Raw genomic sequence first — 15950 nt, 5'->3', positions numbered from 1 at the left:
CGAAAAGTAACACTTTGTCCGTTCTGCCGCCGATCTCTATCCGCTTGGTAGCACGGGCGTAGCGAGCCACCGACGAGCGCTTGCTTGGCCGGTGCTTTCTGCACGAACACCGAGGGAACAAAACCTGGGTGGTCTCGATCAGACAACGTTTTCCCTGCACATAAGCAAGCCTCGGGACGAAGATTGAAATGGAAACCGAACTTGCCTTTAATAAAGTGCTTGCCGCACAAACGGTCGTCCGCGCGAGGCGACCATTCTTTTCGATCCACAGATATTATACACCTTCTGCGCCTTTCAGAGTTCGCCGAGAACTTTTGGAAACTCACTCCGCTACTTTTGCCATACCTTTCGGTGCAATTAACAGCTATACAGCTTTGCAGCATGCTGAAATGCTGTGACGCCCATGCAAAACATGGGCCCTTCTGCCCACGCCAACCGGCTCCGGCGCGATCGCAGCGCCGCCGCAGCTCCGTGACGTAAAGCCCGCGTGCCCGTCTGTACTCCCAATGCCCTTGATTATGAGTTGGGTTCCATGTTTTAGGAAATTATTTTTCGCCAAATTCAAAGGGTGTTTTTCGGAGCTTATTTTTTTGCCGAAAATTCGGAGTTTATCGCGGTTTATTTTTTTTATTCCCAAATTCACTGTCATTCGGAGCTTAAGTTTGCAGTGTGTGTGCGGATGTCTGCGTGTGTGTGTTTTCATAATAACAGGGTGTAAACGTCTGCTAGACTGAAAATAGCGAGCAATATTTCTTGTTGGATTTGGCGTTAAAGCCATATGGGCAATACAAATTTGTCCCACGGCAAAAGTTGCGCACAAGTTTTGCCTCGATAAACATCCAAACCTTAAAATCAATAAACTCCAGAATACAGTTGCTAGGAAGCTCGCTTTCATCCCATCCTACCCATGAACCTACCCCGCGGCTCAGCGGGGCAGACTGCCCGCCCCCTCTTCCCCGTTCAATGAAATCTCCATGGATCACGGCTTTCACTGCTACAAAAACACAACCCCTTCTTCCTCTAAGAAGCCCAAATAGTATGGCCCAAAACTGGAAACCGGAACAGTGGTTTTGGTCGTGACCCAAAGACCTGTTGTCCCAATGAACCTTGACGAGATAAGCGGTAAGATGCGTTTTGCCAATGGTCTGAGATTTGCAAGAAAACTGGGGAGGCATCTCCTCAAGTCCACTGACCCTCTGCTCTGTCCAAACCTAATTGTAAAATACCTTCTTTTTTTTGTTTTAATTGGTACACTGAAATTTGGAGCTTATCGGATAAATACAGGTGGGAGTTTAACGGGTTTTTGTTAAATTTATTTATCGAAAGACACGGAACCGTAATTATAACGCAGGTTCTTGTGTAGGTTCATCAACTCCAGATCCAGTGACTCGACGTCTCGGTAAAACATGAGAAGGCCAACAATGGCGGCTCTAGTTTGCTGCGTGTTAAAAGCGCCTTTATACTAAGTCGTGGCAATGCAGCTCATGCATCACACGGAAGACACGTTTTTCTCTGCTAACATGAGGAGAGAAAGATCTCCGAGCACGCTTAATTCATATTGGCTTTATGTACATGCGCATACTTTGAATATATCTGCAGGCAGTTTTTGTATGACCAATATGACAGGTTCCTCGCGCAAGAAAGAAACACGCGTCAGACAGTATCTACAGATACTGTCTTTTGTATGACGTATTACCAGTGTGATCATGCATGGCTTAATTTGACAAATGGAACTGTTTTTGTTTGTCTCTTGCTGGCTTCGATCTGCTAAGTTTTGGCGTACCGGTGTAGATTTGCCAAATAATAACTACGTCTTGCAATGGTACTGTACTGGTCTTATGGTTTCTCTATGCACAAAAATATGAGCTGCAATATTTCAATGACTATACTTCCCGCTGCGCAAACAATGTCACACCAACTCAATATTTATAAACGGGAACTTTTGACTACAAGAGCTGTGGATACTGCGTGTGAGCAAGACGAACACGTTTTTCTAAGAGCGAACCCTCTGTCCATGGGCAGTTGCCAGCCAGTGTCACTGCCTAGCCTGACGTCAAAAGTCATCAATTCGTGTATAAAACCAGTTTTATTTCGAATTATTACTCTGCTCTCCTTAAAAAAAAGCGAATGACTACCGATCTCCTTTTACTCGTCGCAACCGGCTAGCAATGATGCTGCGCTGGCTAAATTCCCCATCTACAGCGTACACACAAGAGGCCCATTGAGCCTGACTAATTTTCTGTTGTATAAACATACAGACATCCTATTTGTTTTATATTTTTCTCCTCAACGAAGAAATTTGGACATTATTTTTTTTTTTTTATAAACTGAAGAATGTGATGTTGTTGGTGTTTTACGCAGGACTTGGATCAGGACGACGTCATGATGCTGGACAGTGGGGACGAAATCTACATCTGGATTGGCAAGGGATCGACCGAAGAGGAGAGAACCAAATCCCTCGAAGTTGCCATGGTACGGATGATTTCTATGGACAGTATCTGAAGATACACTAAATATTGTTTTCATTTACATCCAAAAGATGATTTTATTTTTAAATCCGACGAGTCGCAGCTCAAAGTTGCTGGCAATGAGGAGAATAAGTTTTGTTTTATCGACTCGGGGACCACATTCTATAACCAGTTATCAATACTTCCTAATGTTACTGTGACCTATCGTTAAATATCACACATTGCGTTGCCATTTTGTGAGCTTTTACATCGTACGTACGATGTAAAATATCCGTCATTGATCTTTATATAATATAATATTAGCCGTAGCTAATTATGAAAGAAAATTTTCGCTTGTTAAAATGTCTTTCTACATAAATACCTAATCGCGCGTGGCATCATGATTATTACAGATCTCTTTACAGGCCTACATAACGTGACTGGCTATACGTATTTAAGAGATCAAAGGTCGAGAGATGTGATTTATGGCAGTGAATTAGTTTCTTACATTGCGTACAAACGACATATGCGGGGTCTGAGTAATTATTACTTTTATCGAAACAAAAATTATACAGTCCGGAAAGCAAATTATGTAATTGTTTGTCTTTGTCATTCAGGGTAAAATTGGAATTTTATACACGCATAAAGTAATCGCGATAGTTATTGGAAAGAATAACTATTATAATTGCGTGAGATTATTTACACACTCGTGGCGCGCAGCTCTTAGCAAAGGGGTTAAGGCCCGTTTATACTCTTGCAACCGAGTAAGACCGAGTGAGATGAGACCTTTTGAAACCTCTTAAAATTTCTTAGCACGAGAGAACACACTGGCACTCTGGCGCCCTCTATGCGGTGACCCTGGAACTGCATTTCACAAGAGCGAAGGTTTTGCGGGAATTCCGAGGTCAAATGTGCGTAAAGACTATAAGAAAGGCTCCTTTATAACGTTGACAAAAGATTTTCGAACCACGAAAGAAAGGATAATGCGTGAGAGAAATAGAAAATATGTCGGACCGCCAAGTTTACACTGCTACCCAATAGATGGCGCTAGCGTGTCCTCTCTTTGGAAGAAATATTAAGAGGTTTCAAGGCACCCGGTTCTAAGAGGTCGCAAACGTGTGAACAAGCCTTAAAAATGTCCAGCCAGCCGCTTCGTGTATTACGCAAAGAGAGCTTTTTCACACTAAAGTGACTGGATCCTGAGAAAGTCGCATTATTCTTTCCTGCCTGTTATACGGACATAAACAAATACTAACATGCAGACGACAAAACCACGCAAGGTGAATGGCTGAACGGTCTCCGCTGTCACGGCAATCGCCATTTCAGTTCATTCAAATCTTGTAAGCCTCGGAAGGGTCATTCTGAGCCAATCGCGCCAAGATCGGTACGAAGCAACATATCGTGGGGAAAACGTTCCTTGCCAAAATAAGCGTCATTTTCACTGTGTACGTAATCCGCTCATCACAATTCTCTTAAGTTGTTTTATGTATTTAAAGAAAGGACTTTTTTTTTAGTGCCTTCAAGTATCGCTGCGCCGTATGGGATGGCGTTCCGCAGATGTCCGCATGTTTCGCCGGTCTGTGGATAACAAAATCTCAATATTGGAGAAACGTCTCTATAAAGGAACCTCTCACCAGCAATTTTAGATCTGCGCACCAAGAATGGAAAGGTCGAGGGAAAACTGCTCATTTCAGGAACCAAAAGGACCACCATACGGGGAGCTTGGTGCTACCAGAAGAGTTTGGCACTACTTTTTAGGTTCCAAAGGCATTCGTTCACACAACAGTTTTCTTACATTACGAAGCTTACGTGTACGCAAACGTCGAGATACGACCGCAAGTCACCCGGCACATCCGCGCTTCAGATTCCGCTAGCCAAGCTACTTCTTTAACTGGTTGAAATCCTTTCTACGAAGCACAGATGTGCCGGCGGCTTATGGCCGTACCTCGACGTATGCGTAAGCAGCGGCGTAAACTTTCCATTTTCGGGGGGGGGGGGGGGGGGGGGGGGGGGGGCAAGCTGAGAAGTTCTCCGGGGGTGGGGGTGGGGGGTGCTGCGCCTTACCTTTTCGCCAGAACTGGAGATTACGAAAGCACGCTAAAATTCCATTTCCTATGTATTTTGTCAATAAAAGCAACGTGGGCGTTACTTTGTTTACATGCCACAACTATAGAAGCTCGTTACATGGCACGTAAACAGCGTCTCGGTAAGAATGATGGCCCGGACCCGAGGGGGGGGGGGCTCTGCCCCCCTCCCCCCGGACCTCACCAGGGGAGGGGGGGGGGCTCTGCCCCCCCCCCCGCCTTTCCCGAAGTCTACGTCTATGTGCGTAAGTGAGCTTCGCAACATTAGAAAACGGTGCTGTGTGAACCAGTTTTAAAGGTGACGTTCGTTCTTAACGTGCGACGCGAAATAAAATACCATATATCTATCATGACACTCGGGTTAGCTGTGCTTGATTGTAAGTAAGTGCTCTTGTTGGTGAGATTGCTGATTTTTCACAACGTTTGCTTCTAGGAGTACGTAAAAACGGACCCGACTCAGAGGGACTTGGACAACACTTCAATCATCACCGTGAACCAGAACCAAGAACCCGACGCGTTCACGGCACTCTTCGACAAGTGGGACGCCGACCTGTGGAAGGTGACCCAGAATAGCCGCCCCTCTTTCCACGAGACGTGGGCGGTCTGGCTGTTCGCTAAGTGGCCAAAGAGGCTTGCAGGCTTTCTTTTGTTGCATGGCTTTGTTTCTTAAAATAAGATTAATGGTATGCTTGGAAGAGCGTGTTGGTTCAAGTGATGGATGAAGAAAGAATCAACAACACTTGGACAACACGACCACATCTTTCAACTAACAACAGACGATTAAAAATTCCCACAGCGAGCAGCCGGCTAAACCCAGGAGGGAAAGGGGGAGAAACGGAGTGAAGGAAAGATAAAAAACGCGAAGTGCAAGTCAAAGAGGTGGGTTTTATCTCGGATTTTAGAAATTCAACCTCAGTTTTCGTCAGCAGGAGGGAAGGGTTTGACACGTTGTTGTTTGCTATGGTCATGGTGGACAGCAAACAATAACCTGTCAAACCCTTCCCTCCTGCTGACGAAGACTGAGGTTGAACTTGTAAAATCCGAGATAAATTCACCTCTCTGACTTGCTCTTCGCGTTTTTTATCTCCCCCTCTCTCCCCTTCTCCCCCTTTTCCCTCCTGGGTTTAGTCGGCTGCTCGCTGTGTGATCGTTTAATCGTCTGCTGCTAGTTGAAAGATGTGGTTGTGTCGTCCCAGTGTTAATGGTTTATTCTTTCTTCTTCCACCAAGATTAATGGGACGGTTCGGACTGGTTACTTGCTGAAACTATACTTCGTTCTACCTAAAGACCAGACACAGCCGACGCTACGAGCTAATGGCACCAATCGGACAGCGTCGAAAAGGCACAATCATGCTGTTCTTTTTGTTGAACAAATCATAAACGAGAAAAGTCCCAGTAACTTGTGCTTTTGATGCTGCTTGATTTTTCCCATGAGCTCGTAGCGTCGGCTGCGCCTGGACATAAGCTGAAACGAAGTACAGGTAATTGGGGATAAGTCGCTATTGGATAAGATGGGAACAGTACTTGGCGTGCGCTTATGAATAATGCTTTCTTTAATATGGCGATCTTGCTGGGTTTCTGGCGTCAGTCATCTTGCTTGATCGTGCACCACTCTAAAAAAAATCTGGAGCGTCTGCTCTCTCGCAAATCGCCTGGGGAAGCAAATCGCGGCTATCAACGATTTGGTATCGACGAAAGGCGAGGCTGAAGGTATGTTTAGATCTAGGATACTGTCAGCACCGCGACACTAATCACGGCGTTTCACACGCTTACGTCATCACAGCGCAGGTTGCGTTTTTTTGTTGGTGTTTTTTTTTTTTTTTTTCAAAATCTAAATTATTTGCTAATCCCGCTTTGTAGACAACTGTAAATGGCTCTCTCAGGTGCTTAGCGGGGAAGCAGACACACCGGATTTCTTAGAGTGCACGTGCGGTCATTTGTGCTAAAGCTAAAGATGCAAACCGTTGATTTTCTCTTTTCTTATTTCTAATAAACATATTCTGCGCCATTCCGGAACTGCCAGCTATGCGGAGCGTAAGTCCACCTGCTTCGTGCGCAGGAGCTCCACTGATGTCAGAACGGCCGAGCTCTTATTGGCTGATTGAAAAATGTAGTGGGTACAATTAAAGCCAATCAGAACTCGGCGTCGTTGTGACTTCACCGCAACCCCTGCGCCAGAAGCAGACGATCTGCTCTCCGTACTTCATGTTTAACCAATAGCAATGGAAATGATGTTGCCATTTCTTTCGAGCATGCCTGTACCTCGCTAATTTTCTCAGCGCATAGTCTCTGATAGCTTGAGAAAGGCAGAGCGCGATTTAGTATGTCCTCGCTTTTTTTGTTCGAGATTTGTTCTTTGGTGTTATTTTCTGATATTCTCGCTATCCTATAGGCTACGGAGAAATAATAAGATCTCGCCTTGTGTGCCTTACACTGTCAGCGACTGTGTGATTTCCACAGTCTCATCCTTCTAAGGTCTACTTTTTAGAATAACTCGCTCGTGTCCCTAATTATGTTTGATATAATTATGGTACTGAATTTGTTTTTAATAATCTCCCAAGCAAATCATTCCGAAATTGTGATTTCTCCCAAATTAGCCTGCATTTGGAGATGTAGACGATGTAATCCCCTTTCCCTTTAACAACGAGCTGCGTGTCTATACTACAGCGTTGCTAACCGACTAATCTGGCGTAACAAAAGCATTTTGGCATTACTTACGAAATGGGGCGCATTAAACAGATATAACAATCTAACCAACTAAAAGAATGCAACCTTAGATATAGAAGTTAACAAAACGACACGGTAGAGAAAAACGCAGACGGCCCTTCTGAGTAGTTCGCTCGAACTCCACAGAGACAAGTGACCATCTAGAAATGCTTTGTCATTGCTAACATGCCTCGCCATCCATCTAGTGGCAGAAATAACAAGCTGAAGATCGTTTTTTTTTTGTCCACCTGTTATAAAATTGACGTTTCCTTTCTAGTTCCGTGTTATCGCCCCCCCCCCCCCTTGTAATTATAGTTCTCGCTGCCATTCCATGCGTGCCAAATTCTTCTTTTTCAGCTTCAGGTTTCTGCCGCTAGGTGGTTTCGGATCAGCGGATGATTCTAGAGAGCCTAGATAGTAAAGAAGGTCCATCTCATGCCATGGGCAGCGTTTGAGATTCAATGGCGGACGGCTTATGCGGAGATTGGTCGCAAGTACGCACGCGCTGCGTGTTTTCGCATAGCGAGGAGGAAAGCAGGCGGAAAGGCAGAGACGTTTCCAGACGATCAACGCTTGCGGCACCTCCTCGCAGCTCGTACTACAGACGCGACCCATAAACCACGTGACCCCCATCGAGCACGTGGAAACGCTCTGTAATGATTAAGGAAGAGGAAGTGAATCCGTCAAATCGTCTGTAAGCGTACCCGCCACACACCTCGTAGACAACGAAGCCGCAGTGGTGACCTTTCGGCGTCACCATAAGAAGACCAACGAAGGGGCAGATACTGGACACAACTGCCGCGTCGGCGTTCTTGGTACAGTGCCCGGAACACGTCTCTCCGACCGGTGTGTTTAGCGTCCCCTTCCGCCCACGCGTCGCAAGCGGTGCCGATTTGGCAACAAATGACGTTACGAAAGTCCGAGTGTCATATGCTGTCTGACGTCCCGTTCCTGGTGGTCGGTCGTAGAAGTTCCGCCAAACAGCACCGGGAAACGCGAGTGTCGCTGTTGTCGTCATGGCGTCTCAAATCTGCCGGCTGCCGAAGCTTTATTCCGTAGATTTTTAAGCTGGAGTGCGACCAGCGGCGAAGCAGGTGTCTGCCGCGTCCACTACAGGCTGCTGCGACACCGCCAGGATCGCGACCGGCGACAACATGACACCTTTTTATGAAAAAACAGTTAGGGCGCAGGCGAGTTGGTGTAAGTTTACCATTTTTTAGACCACCTGAGGCTGGGTGGAAGAAACACGACGACGTCTCAAACACAGCTAACCACTTTATTTCGTTCTCCCTCCTTTTATACCTTTTTATGATGTCGTCGTGTGGAAATCAAGGGACCACTCTTCTGGACGCGGTAATCACACCAGTACGAGACGCGTTCCCGACATCGTATAATTCTGCTAAATCTCGTGATCTCACTGACTGAACACGCGTCTTATACCCGTGCCACACGGGCAACTCGAATTCCATTTACAACGAATGACATTTGTGTGATCGGCGAATCAGCTCGCAATCTGTCGCGCGTGGAATGCGCTACGCCCGGAGTGTCGCGCGCTGATTGGTCGCCCGCTTAAATGTCATTCGTTGTAAATGGCATTCGAGTTGCCCGTGTGGCACGGGCGTTAGTCAGACGCTGACGCGACTCTCGTTTCCAGTCTACGGTCCCGCGTTTGCCTTCTTTTGGTGACGTCACAGATTCCGCATGATGGCCTTGGTATATATTTAGGAAGGCGTTGCTCCTCCTCTCCATCCGCTATCCTCATCACCACTTTACAACGCACACATGCGCATGTGTGCTGAATCTGCGCAGAAGGCCGTCCGCCATTAAATGGCGAGAGATCTCTCTATGATTTGATTTGCTCTGCATCTCAAATCTAGGCTCTCTAGGCGATTCCAACAGTTGGTAGTATGGTTTCAGCGGTTTCAGCTTGTCTTGAGCGTGCCTGATAACCTGGCTTAGTTCCTTGTAGCGGAATGCATCGAGGAATGGAGCTGCATGCTTTAACGCGTCCTGCATGCTTTTTTTTTTTCAACTTGTCCTTCGCTTGCGCCTGGCTTTGCCGACATCCCCTGCCAGAAGGGTCGGTAAGACCGGCTTGCTACGGCCGCTCCCATCATTGATCTTTGCTGACATGATCTGAACGTACGTTGGAATTTCCCTAATTTCGCATTTTGGGCTGCACTTCCTATTTTTTTTTGTGTGTTTTATTCACGCGCCGATTTGTTAACGTACTAAGTTACAACATGTGGTGATTATATTTAACATGCCAATTAAAACGATTTTTACCTTGAAATTATCTGGCGAGATGACGAAGTGGTAGTGTTTCAGTTCGATCGACGATGGTTCTTGTCGAGTCACCTTTCATTGTCAGCTTTCTCGAAAGATGTAAGGATTGATAAAAGTATTCAGAATTATTTATTTTTATTGCACGATAAACAGTGGGGAAGGTTCAAAGGGTTATTTGAGTAATTTCAAGTAGTGCTGTGGTAGCATCTGAACCTTACCATTGCCGTGGTCCTCCCAGTTTCTGAGTCAATTAAGAGCGTTGGATTCCAGGTTGGTAAGTCACCGGTTTCACTTCACTTAAATATAGAAACCAGATTGGAATGAGAGGCTCGAGGCTGACACACATGTGCGAAAAAATAATAGTAAATGTTCACGACATTCGAAACCCAAGAATGAAGATTACACACTCACAATTTTCCTCGAAATCACGGCTGCTTGACTCTGGTTTTCGGCGGTGGCATCATGATGCAAGTTGGTTCAAGGGTGCACCTAATCAGATGCAATGTTATAGTAAAATATTATGTTAATATTAACTGTCTCTAAAGACTAATAACGAAACTGATATGATTTGTTATGGCAAGGCGGACCGTACGTTTATTATTTCCAGGCGATGCAATAACTTTAATTAACGTGACGATCTCTTTGAAGGCTATAGAAACACTGCGTTCTGTTATGATAATTTTAGGAGTGCAGAGTAGAAAAATAACACCCGCCTGCTTTCTTTTTCAGAACATGAAGTCATACGAGGATCTTAAGAACGAAGTGACGCGACTTTGAAGAAGGTAAAAGGTCACATCGTCCAGGCGACGAGGACAGGGTCTTAAGGAACTGACTGCTCGTGAAGCGGGTGAAAGACAAGGAGGCCCTCCATCTTGGATGGCATGCACGCGCTTAGTTTCAAGCTAGCATTGTTTTAAGACGCACTTTTATTATTTGCACGCTATTTTATAATACAAGTACTGTTTTCGAAGACACCTTGAGTGCACAAGTATATCAGTGTTTTTTACAAGAATTGAAGAAAATGCAGTGTGCCTTTAATTAAAATATTGCAGAGTCGTTTGCAGACCTACGCCAAAATGCAGTACGATTTATGCAGATTGACATTCGGTATTTTATTTATTTATGTCAACCGAAATAAATTTGCACGTTGCCCCATGCATTGTTTGTTACTGCAAATAAAATGCATCGCTGAGCAAGTGCTAGTGTTTTCCTTGTTGTAGTTCACAGCAATATATTGGCAAAGGTGGCATCCCCAACTTTCTTGGACATCAACGCTTTGCACCCTCTCTCGGTGCTTCTCTGCTAAATGCCCTAATAAAAATTTCAATTCGACACCAAACGACGCAATGTCCCCAGTGAAAAATCTTACATGTATAAGAAATTTCTTGGTCCAAGAAACGCCTATGATCAATTAAGATCATATATGAGCAGACAAGAACCTTATAAAAACACATAAGAACAATAAAATTATGTAAGAAGTTATAACTTATAAGACATCCCCAGAAATTTGTGCCATCATATGCTTGCGCCATCTGTTAGCAGGTTACGGCAGCACTCCCATACAAGCCCATGCATTTAAACTGTAAATACGATCATAACACCGCAACGTTACACTTTGAACAATTTGTCATGCTAGTACTCCATTGTATCATATATCACTATTCTTGTGCCGAAGTTTCAAAATGATGGCATATAAACTGCAGGTTTCTAAGTCAAATAAACTTCTTGATGATTCGCCACAACGGACAGTATCCAATCCAAGTTAATCAACGTGTACAGTTCATTCTTGGATACAAAAAACTCGTGATGAGTGTATAAATTAGATGCAGTCCCTCCCCAATATTATGACACATTTTTAGTGTCTAATACGTGTATTATATCTGTAGAAAAATATATCCCGGAGGCACCTCGCGCAAAAGTTTAGAAACAGCGAAGTTCAAATGAGCACGATGTAAAAATACAACAATGCGGCTGCAGTAAACCAGAAGAATCGATAATGTGCTTAGCACATTTTGTTTTTCCTCAAAATTGTTTTCTTGGTTCCTGAGACCAATTTTCCAAATAAGGTGGATTCGCTCTCGTTTAGACGTTTGCAATCATTTTCAGCATTCGGCTATTCACATGCAGAAACTTCCAAACATAAACAGCTCTTTTACAGCACAGATATATAAAATTATAAAAACATATTTTAAAAATATTGTCGCAAATTATTAATGCTATGTAATCATACCAAGGTGATTTTTATTGTAAGGAGTGGAGCACTCCGGCGAGTATTCTATTTGTGAGAGGATGATTGTTCTTGTGAACTTAACATTCTCATGTCAAAAGTAGAATTTAATCATGTACTAAATGTTTTGCATTAAATTAATTATCCCATATGCCCTGCACACAAACAACAACAAAAAAAAACATTCGGGAGAAGAGCGTATTGAAATCAGACATGTACAGGTTACTCAGAAAAGTAATTAAGTTAAGTTATTGAGTATTGACCTCAAAAGTAATTTGAGTAGAGTAAAAATTACTCAAATGGAAAGTAATTGAGAAAATTACTAATTACCGTAAAAAGTACTGAATTACTTTTGAGGTTACTTTTATATGTTTCTTATGGTTATAAAAAAGTACATAAGTTTCGATCCGTAACCGAAATTGTGCTAGCCAAATATGGATCGGCTTGTTTTTCACACAAATGTTTTAATAGCTGGTTCTGCTTCTGCGTCCGTAATTGTTTTGTACTTTTTTTTTTTGGTCAATGATGTACTGTGAATCTGTCATATCTACTTTGAGGCTTAGCACTGCCTGAGCTTGATTTTTTAGGCACTGTTTGCTTGTTACCTGTGTTGCGTAAAGTACATCTAAAGAGTGTTTCAAGTGAAGTACAAAGTAAATGAGAGGTTATGTACTTCAAGTAAAGTACTAAGTATACCGGGTGCAACGTACTTGAATTAACGTACTATAAATACAACATATTTCAAGATAAAGTAGAAGTACTTTTAACAAAATCTTTCATGATGCCCTTTCATTCCCTATACAGTGTTATTTAACTGGTATGCATTGCTCCAGGGGTAATCGGCGGCACATAAGTTTTTTACGGAAAGGGCAGCAAATATTCTATAAAGTCAAGTCGCCGCAGAGTAGTTGTTTTACTCTCGCTGACAAGCTATTTGACCCAACCAACTTATAAGGCACTTATTTGTTTCAGTCTGATAGCCGCCATTACTTCACTCACAGAAATGACCAGACGACGTTTCGAAAGAGCGCGTTTTCACACGATGATACGCCATTTTTTTCCTTTGAATTCGGGGAATGTACATTGAAGTCGAGAGTTTTACTTTCCTTAGAAAGTACCAGAAAAAATGCTTTAGTAAGGTGCACGTAAATGCTCAGAAAATGTACTTTAAGCAAAGTACAAGTTTCATAAACAGTAGTACTTTAAGTACCATGTACTTAGAACACAATCAACACTGCTTGTTTATTATTCTTAATATAAAAACGTTGGGGGAATTACTAAGGTTTCTCGAAGGATCTTCGAATCTTTGAAGATCTGCATATTCTGGGTTTTGGGAGGAAAGGCAACGGCAAAAAGGTCATCTTTGCGTTGCCCTTTAGCACGCGATTCTTCGAGTACAGCAGAAACTACGGGAGCACCAGATGAGCTTCGGAGCGGGTGCTGCATTTAGTCGCCTCCTTTGAGTGAGGATGCAGTGTGTACACCTCCTGTAGTGGGCGAGGGTTCCTGCGTTGGGTACAAGCGGGGCCAACCCTTTCTTCAAATGGGTCAAGTCTCCCTGAGCTTGTGGACACGAAGAAACGCCATTTTCGGCGCTAATCCCGCAGTTACTCGGCCTCTCTTGCGTCGTGTCTGTTCGCTCCCGACGCCTCGTAGCAGTGTCGTTGCAGTGGGGGGCTCGTAAAAATTTTGGGGGGTTTCGGAGTGTCCAAACCACTTTCTTCCCCCCTCCCTCCCCCCCCCCCCTCTCTACGCCACATACTTTCCCCTCTTTGCAAATATCAGATCATCTTCCAACATCTTATCTCTTTTGTGCAGAAATGTTTGTTGATTTGCAAAACAACCACTAAAATTCGAAAGTAATTTGTAATTTCAGTAATTTCAGTAAAGTTACTCGGAAAAAGTAATTAAATCAAACTACTAATTGCTGAACTAAAAATGTAACTGGAAGTTACTAAACTACTCAGAAAAGTAGTTCAACTACAGTAACTTGAGTAGAGTAGTTGAACTACGTGAAAGTCTGATTAAAATACACAATTTGATCATATTCCTCAAAGAGGGCGGAAGTTCATAATTTTTAAATAGCACCCGGCTAGTAGTCGCCGGCCCTAAATTTTACATTACGTCGCTAGTTGATAACTCGGTCAATCTCAAAACGACCACGGAAAAGGCGCGGGTTCCCAAACTTAAAATGATGAACAAATGCTTGAAAACAGTCATACCTTGTCCACTTCTTAACAAGTTTTCTCAAAGATGACTCATTTTAATGATTTGCCATAGCAGCAGTCTATGTACCCCCGTTCACCCTTAAGCTGATACTAGAAGCTCCGCCTTCAGGGCGAGTTCATTGGCTTCCACAATGCTTTGTTTGCGCGTGCCTGCGTGTTCACACGTATGTTAGCAAGGGCAGAAAGATTGCCCTGAAAGCGGAGCTTCTAGTTTCAGCTTGAGGGTGAACGGAGTATCGTCGAGGGTCCTTAATTTTGTATTTATTAACCAGCAAAGCTCTCGGTCGAAATCAAAAAGTTCCTGGATTTCAAACGCCAGATTTTCAAAAGATGAACGAATGTGTCAAAACGGCCGAACTTTCCGCACTTGAGACCGGTTTTCTTAAAGGGATACTGAACCAAGGAATCTAATGTCCATAATAAGTGGCGCACGTTCTTTCCACGAGCCAGAAGCCGCCGTTGTGTGCGAGCGTACGCAACGAAAATGACGTCAAACACCTCCATTCGCGGTTAAGAGGACAGTGAAATGTGTGGGTTTCGGGCCGAAGGAGAATAAAGACAAGTTTTTCATCTACACAGTGGTGTCTGGTGTAAAAGGTAAGCGATTAATTGGTCTAACAAGCACGTAGCTTTCACTTGTAGAGATGAAAAGCCTGTCTTTATTCTCCTTTGGGTCGAAGCCCACACATTTCACTGTCATCTTAACTGCGAATGGAGGTCTTTGACGTAATTTTCGTTGCGTGTGCTCGCGCACACCGGCGGCTGCTGGCTCGTGGAAAGAACGTGCGCCACTTATTATGGACACTATATTCTTTGGTTCAGTATCCCTTTAGAAAGAACTCATTTCGAAGTGTTTACTATAGAACCAGGACGTGCTCGAGGGCCTTACATTTTATACGCCTTCATTTGGGAACTGTGTCATCCTCAAAAAGTTCCCTGTCGAAGTGCGGGTGCCCGCATTTCAAGAGATGGACAAATGCCCAAGAACCGCCCAACCATCCCCAAGTTGAGACCGGTTTTCTTAGAAAGAACTCATTTTAAAGTGTTTGCCGTAGTACCAGGTAATGCTCGATATTCCGTCTTTAGTTGGAGTCTGAAATGTTCTCAAAAAGTTCTCTGGCAAGGCGTGGGTTCCCAAATTTTGGAAGATGAACGATTGCGTAAAAACAGCCGAACCATTTCCCCACTTTGAAAGCGGTTGTCTCAAAAAGGATTCATTTTGGAGTATTTGGCACAGTACCTGGATGGGATCGAGGGATCTACATTTTATATTCCATCTTTAGTTGGGAACTGGGTGGTTCTCGAAAAGTTCCCCGTCGAGGCGCGGGTGCTTAAATTGCAAAAGATGATGACGGAATGCGTAAAAACAGCCGAACCATCCCCACTTTGAAACCGGTTGTCTCAATAAAACCCTAATTCTTGGGAATTAAAAACAGCGCGGAAAAACGAGGACCAGACAAAGAAGTGACACGGACGTAGCGCTGTTTTTAATTCCGAAGTATGTACCAGCTCGCCCAAGCCTCAACTTTAGCACCTAATTCTTGATTGACGTAGTTTTATTAAAGTATTTAAGTAAGCAACAAGGCATGTAGTTCGGCTAGTTGGGGGTACAGTCGGAGACAAAAGTCTCCAGGACACGCGAGCTGCGACTGAAACGCATTGCTCTGCCATCTGCCGGCGGGTCGCCTGGTTTCGAGATCACAGAAAAGCTCATGCGCGTCCTACTGTGCCTACCAACATGTGCGCTTTCCGGCTCTTCTGCGGCGCGGCGCCTAACTCGGAATCGGGCGCGGGGTACCGCCTCGGAGATAGCACTTACTGACACTGCACCTATAAAGCAAGAAATCGCGGCAGCTGAACTGAGCGATAAGCTGAACTGGTTATCAAGCAAGGTACGCTGACACGGCGAAATGAGGCGCAATGCCCCAGGCGGTATCTGGAGTTTCAATATGTGTAGCAGACGCTAGTCAGG

The 15950-nt window shown here is 44.2% G+C and overlaps 1 protein-coding gene across 2 annotated transcripts in view; it reads left to right on the top strand.

The window, feature by feature from the left end:
- The window catches only part of LOC8032070 (gelsolin, cytoplasmic), a 104466-nt gene extending 93745 nt beyond the window's left edge, over nucleotides 1-10721 (top strand). Inside the window, exons 17-19 of one of the 2 annotated variants that reach the window (XM_042288871.1) lie at nucleotides 2362-2472; nucleotides 4965-5090; nucleotides 9314-10721. In XM_042288871.1, coding sequence (XP_042144805.1) covers nucleotides 2362-2472; nucleotides 4965-5090; nucleotides 9314-9325 — 249 coding nt within the window. In that variant the 3' untranslated portion in view covers nucleotides 9326-10721. The remainder of the gene's footprint in view (nucleotides 1-2361; nucleotides 2473-4964; nucleotides 5091-9313) is intronic. The other variant, XM_029993690.4, reaches the window with a different exon arrangement.
- The last annotated feature ends 5229 nt before the right edge of the window (nucleotides 10722-15950 follow it).

This window comes from Ixodes scapularis, unplaced genomic scaffold (genome assembly GCF_016920785.2).
Source record: "Ixodes scapularis isolate PalLabHiFi unplaced genomic scaffold, ASM1692078v2 PGA_scaffold11__112_contigs__length_91849675, whole genome shotgun sequence".
NCBI lineage: Eukaryota > Metazoa > Arthropoda > Arachnida > Ixodida > Ixodidae > Ixodes > Ixodes scapularis.
The sequence above is the reverse complement of the archived record's forward strand: the minus strand, read 5'-3'. Positions and strand labels throughout refer to the sequence as shown.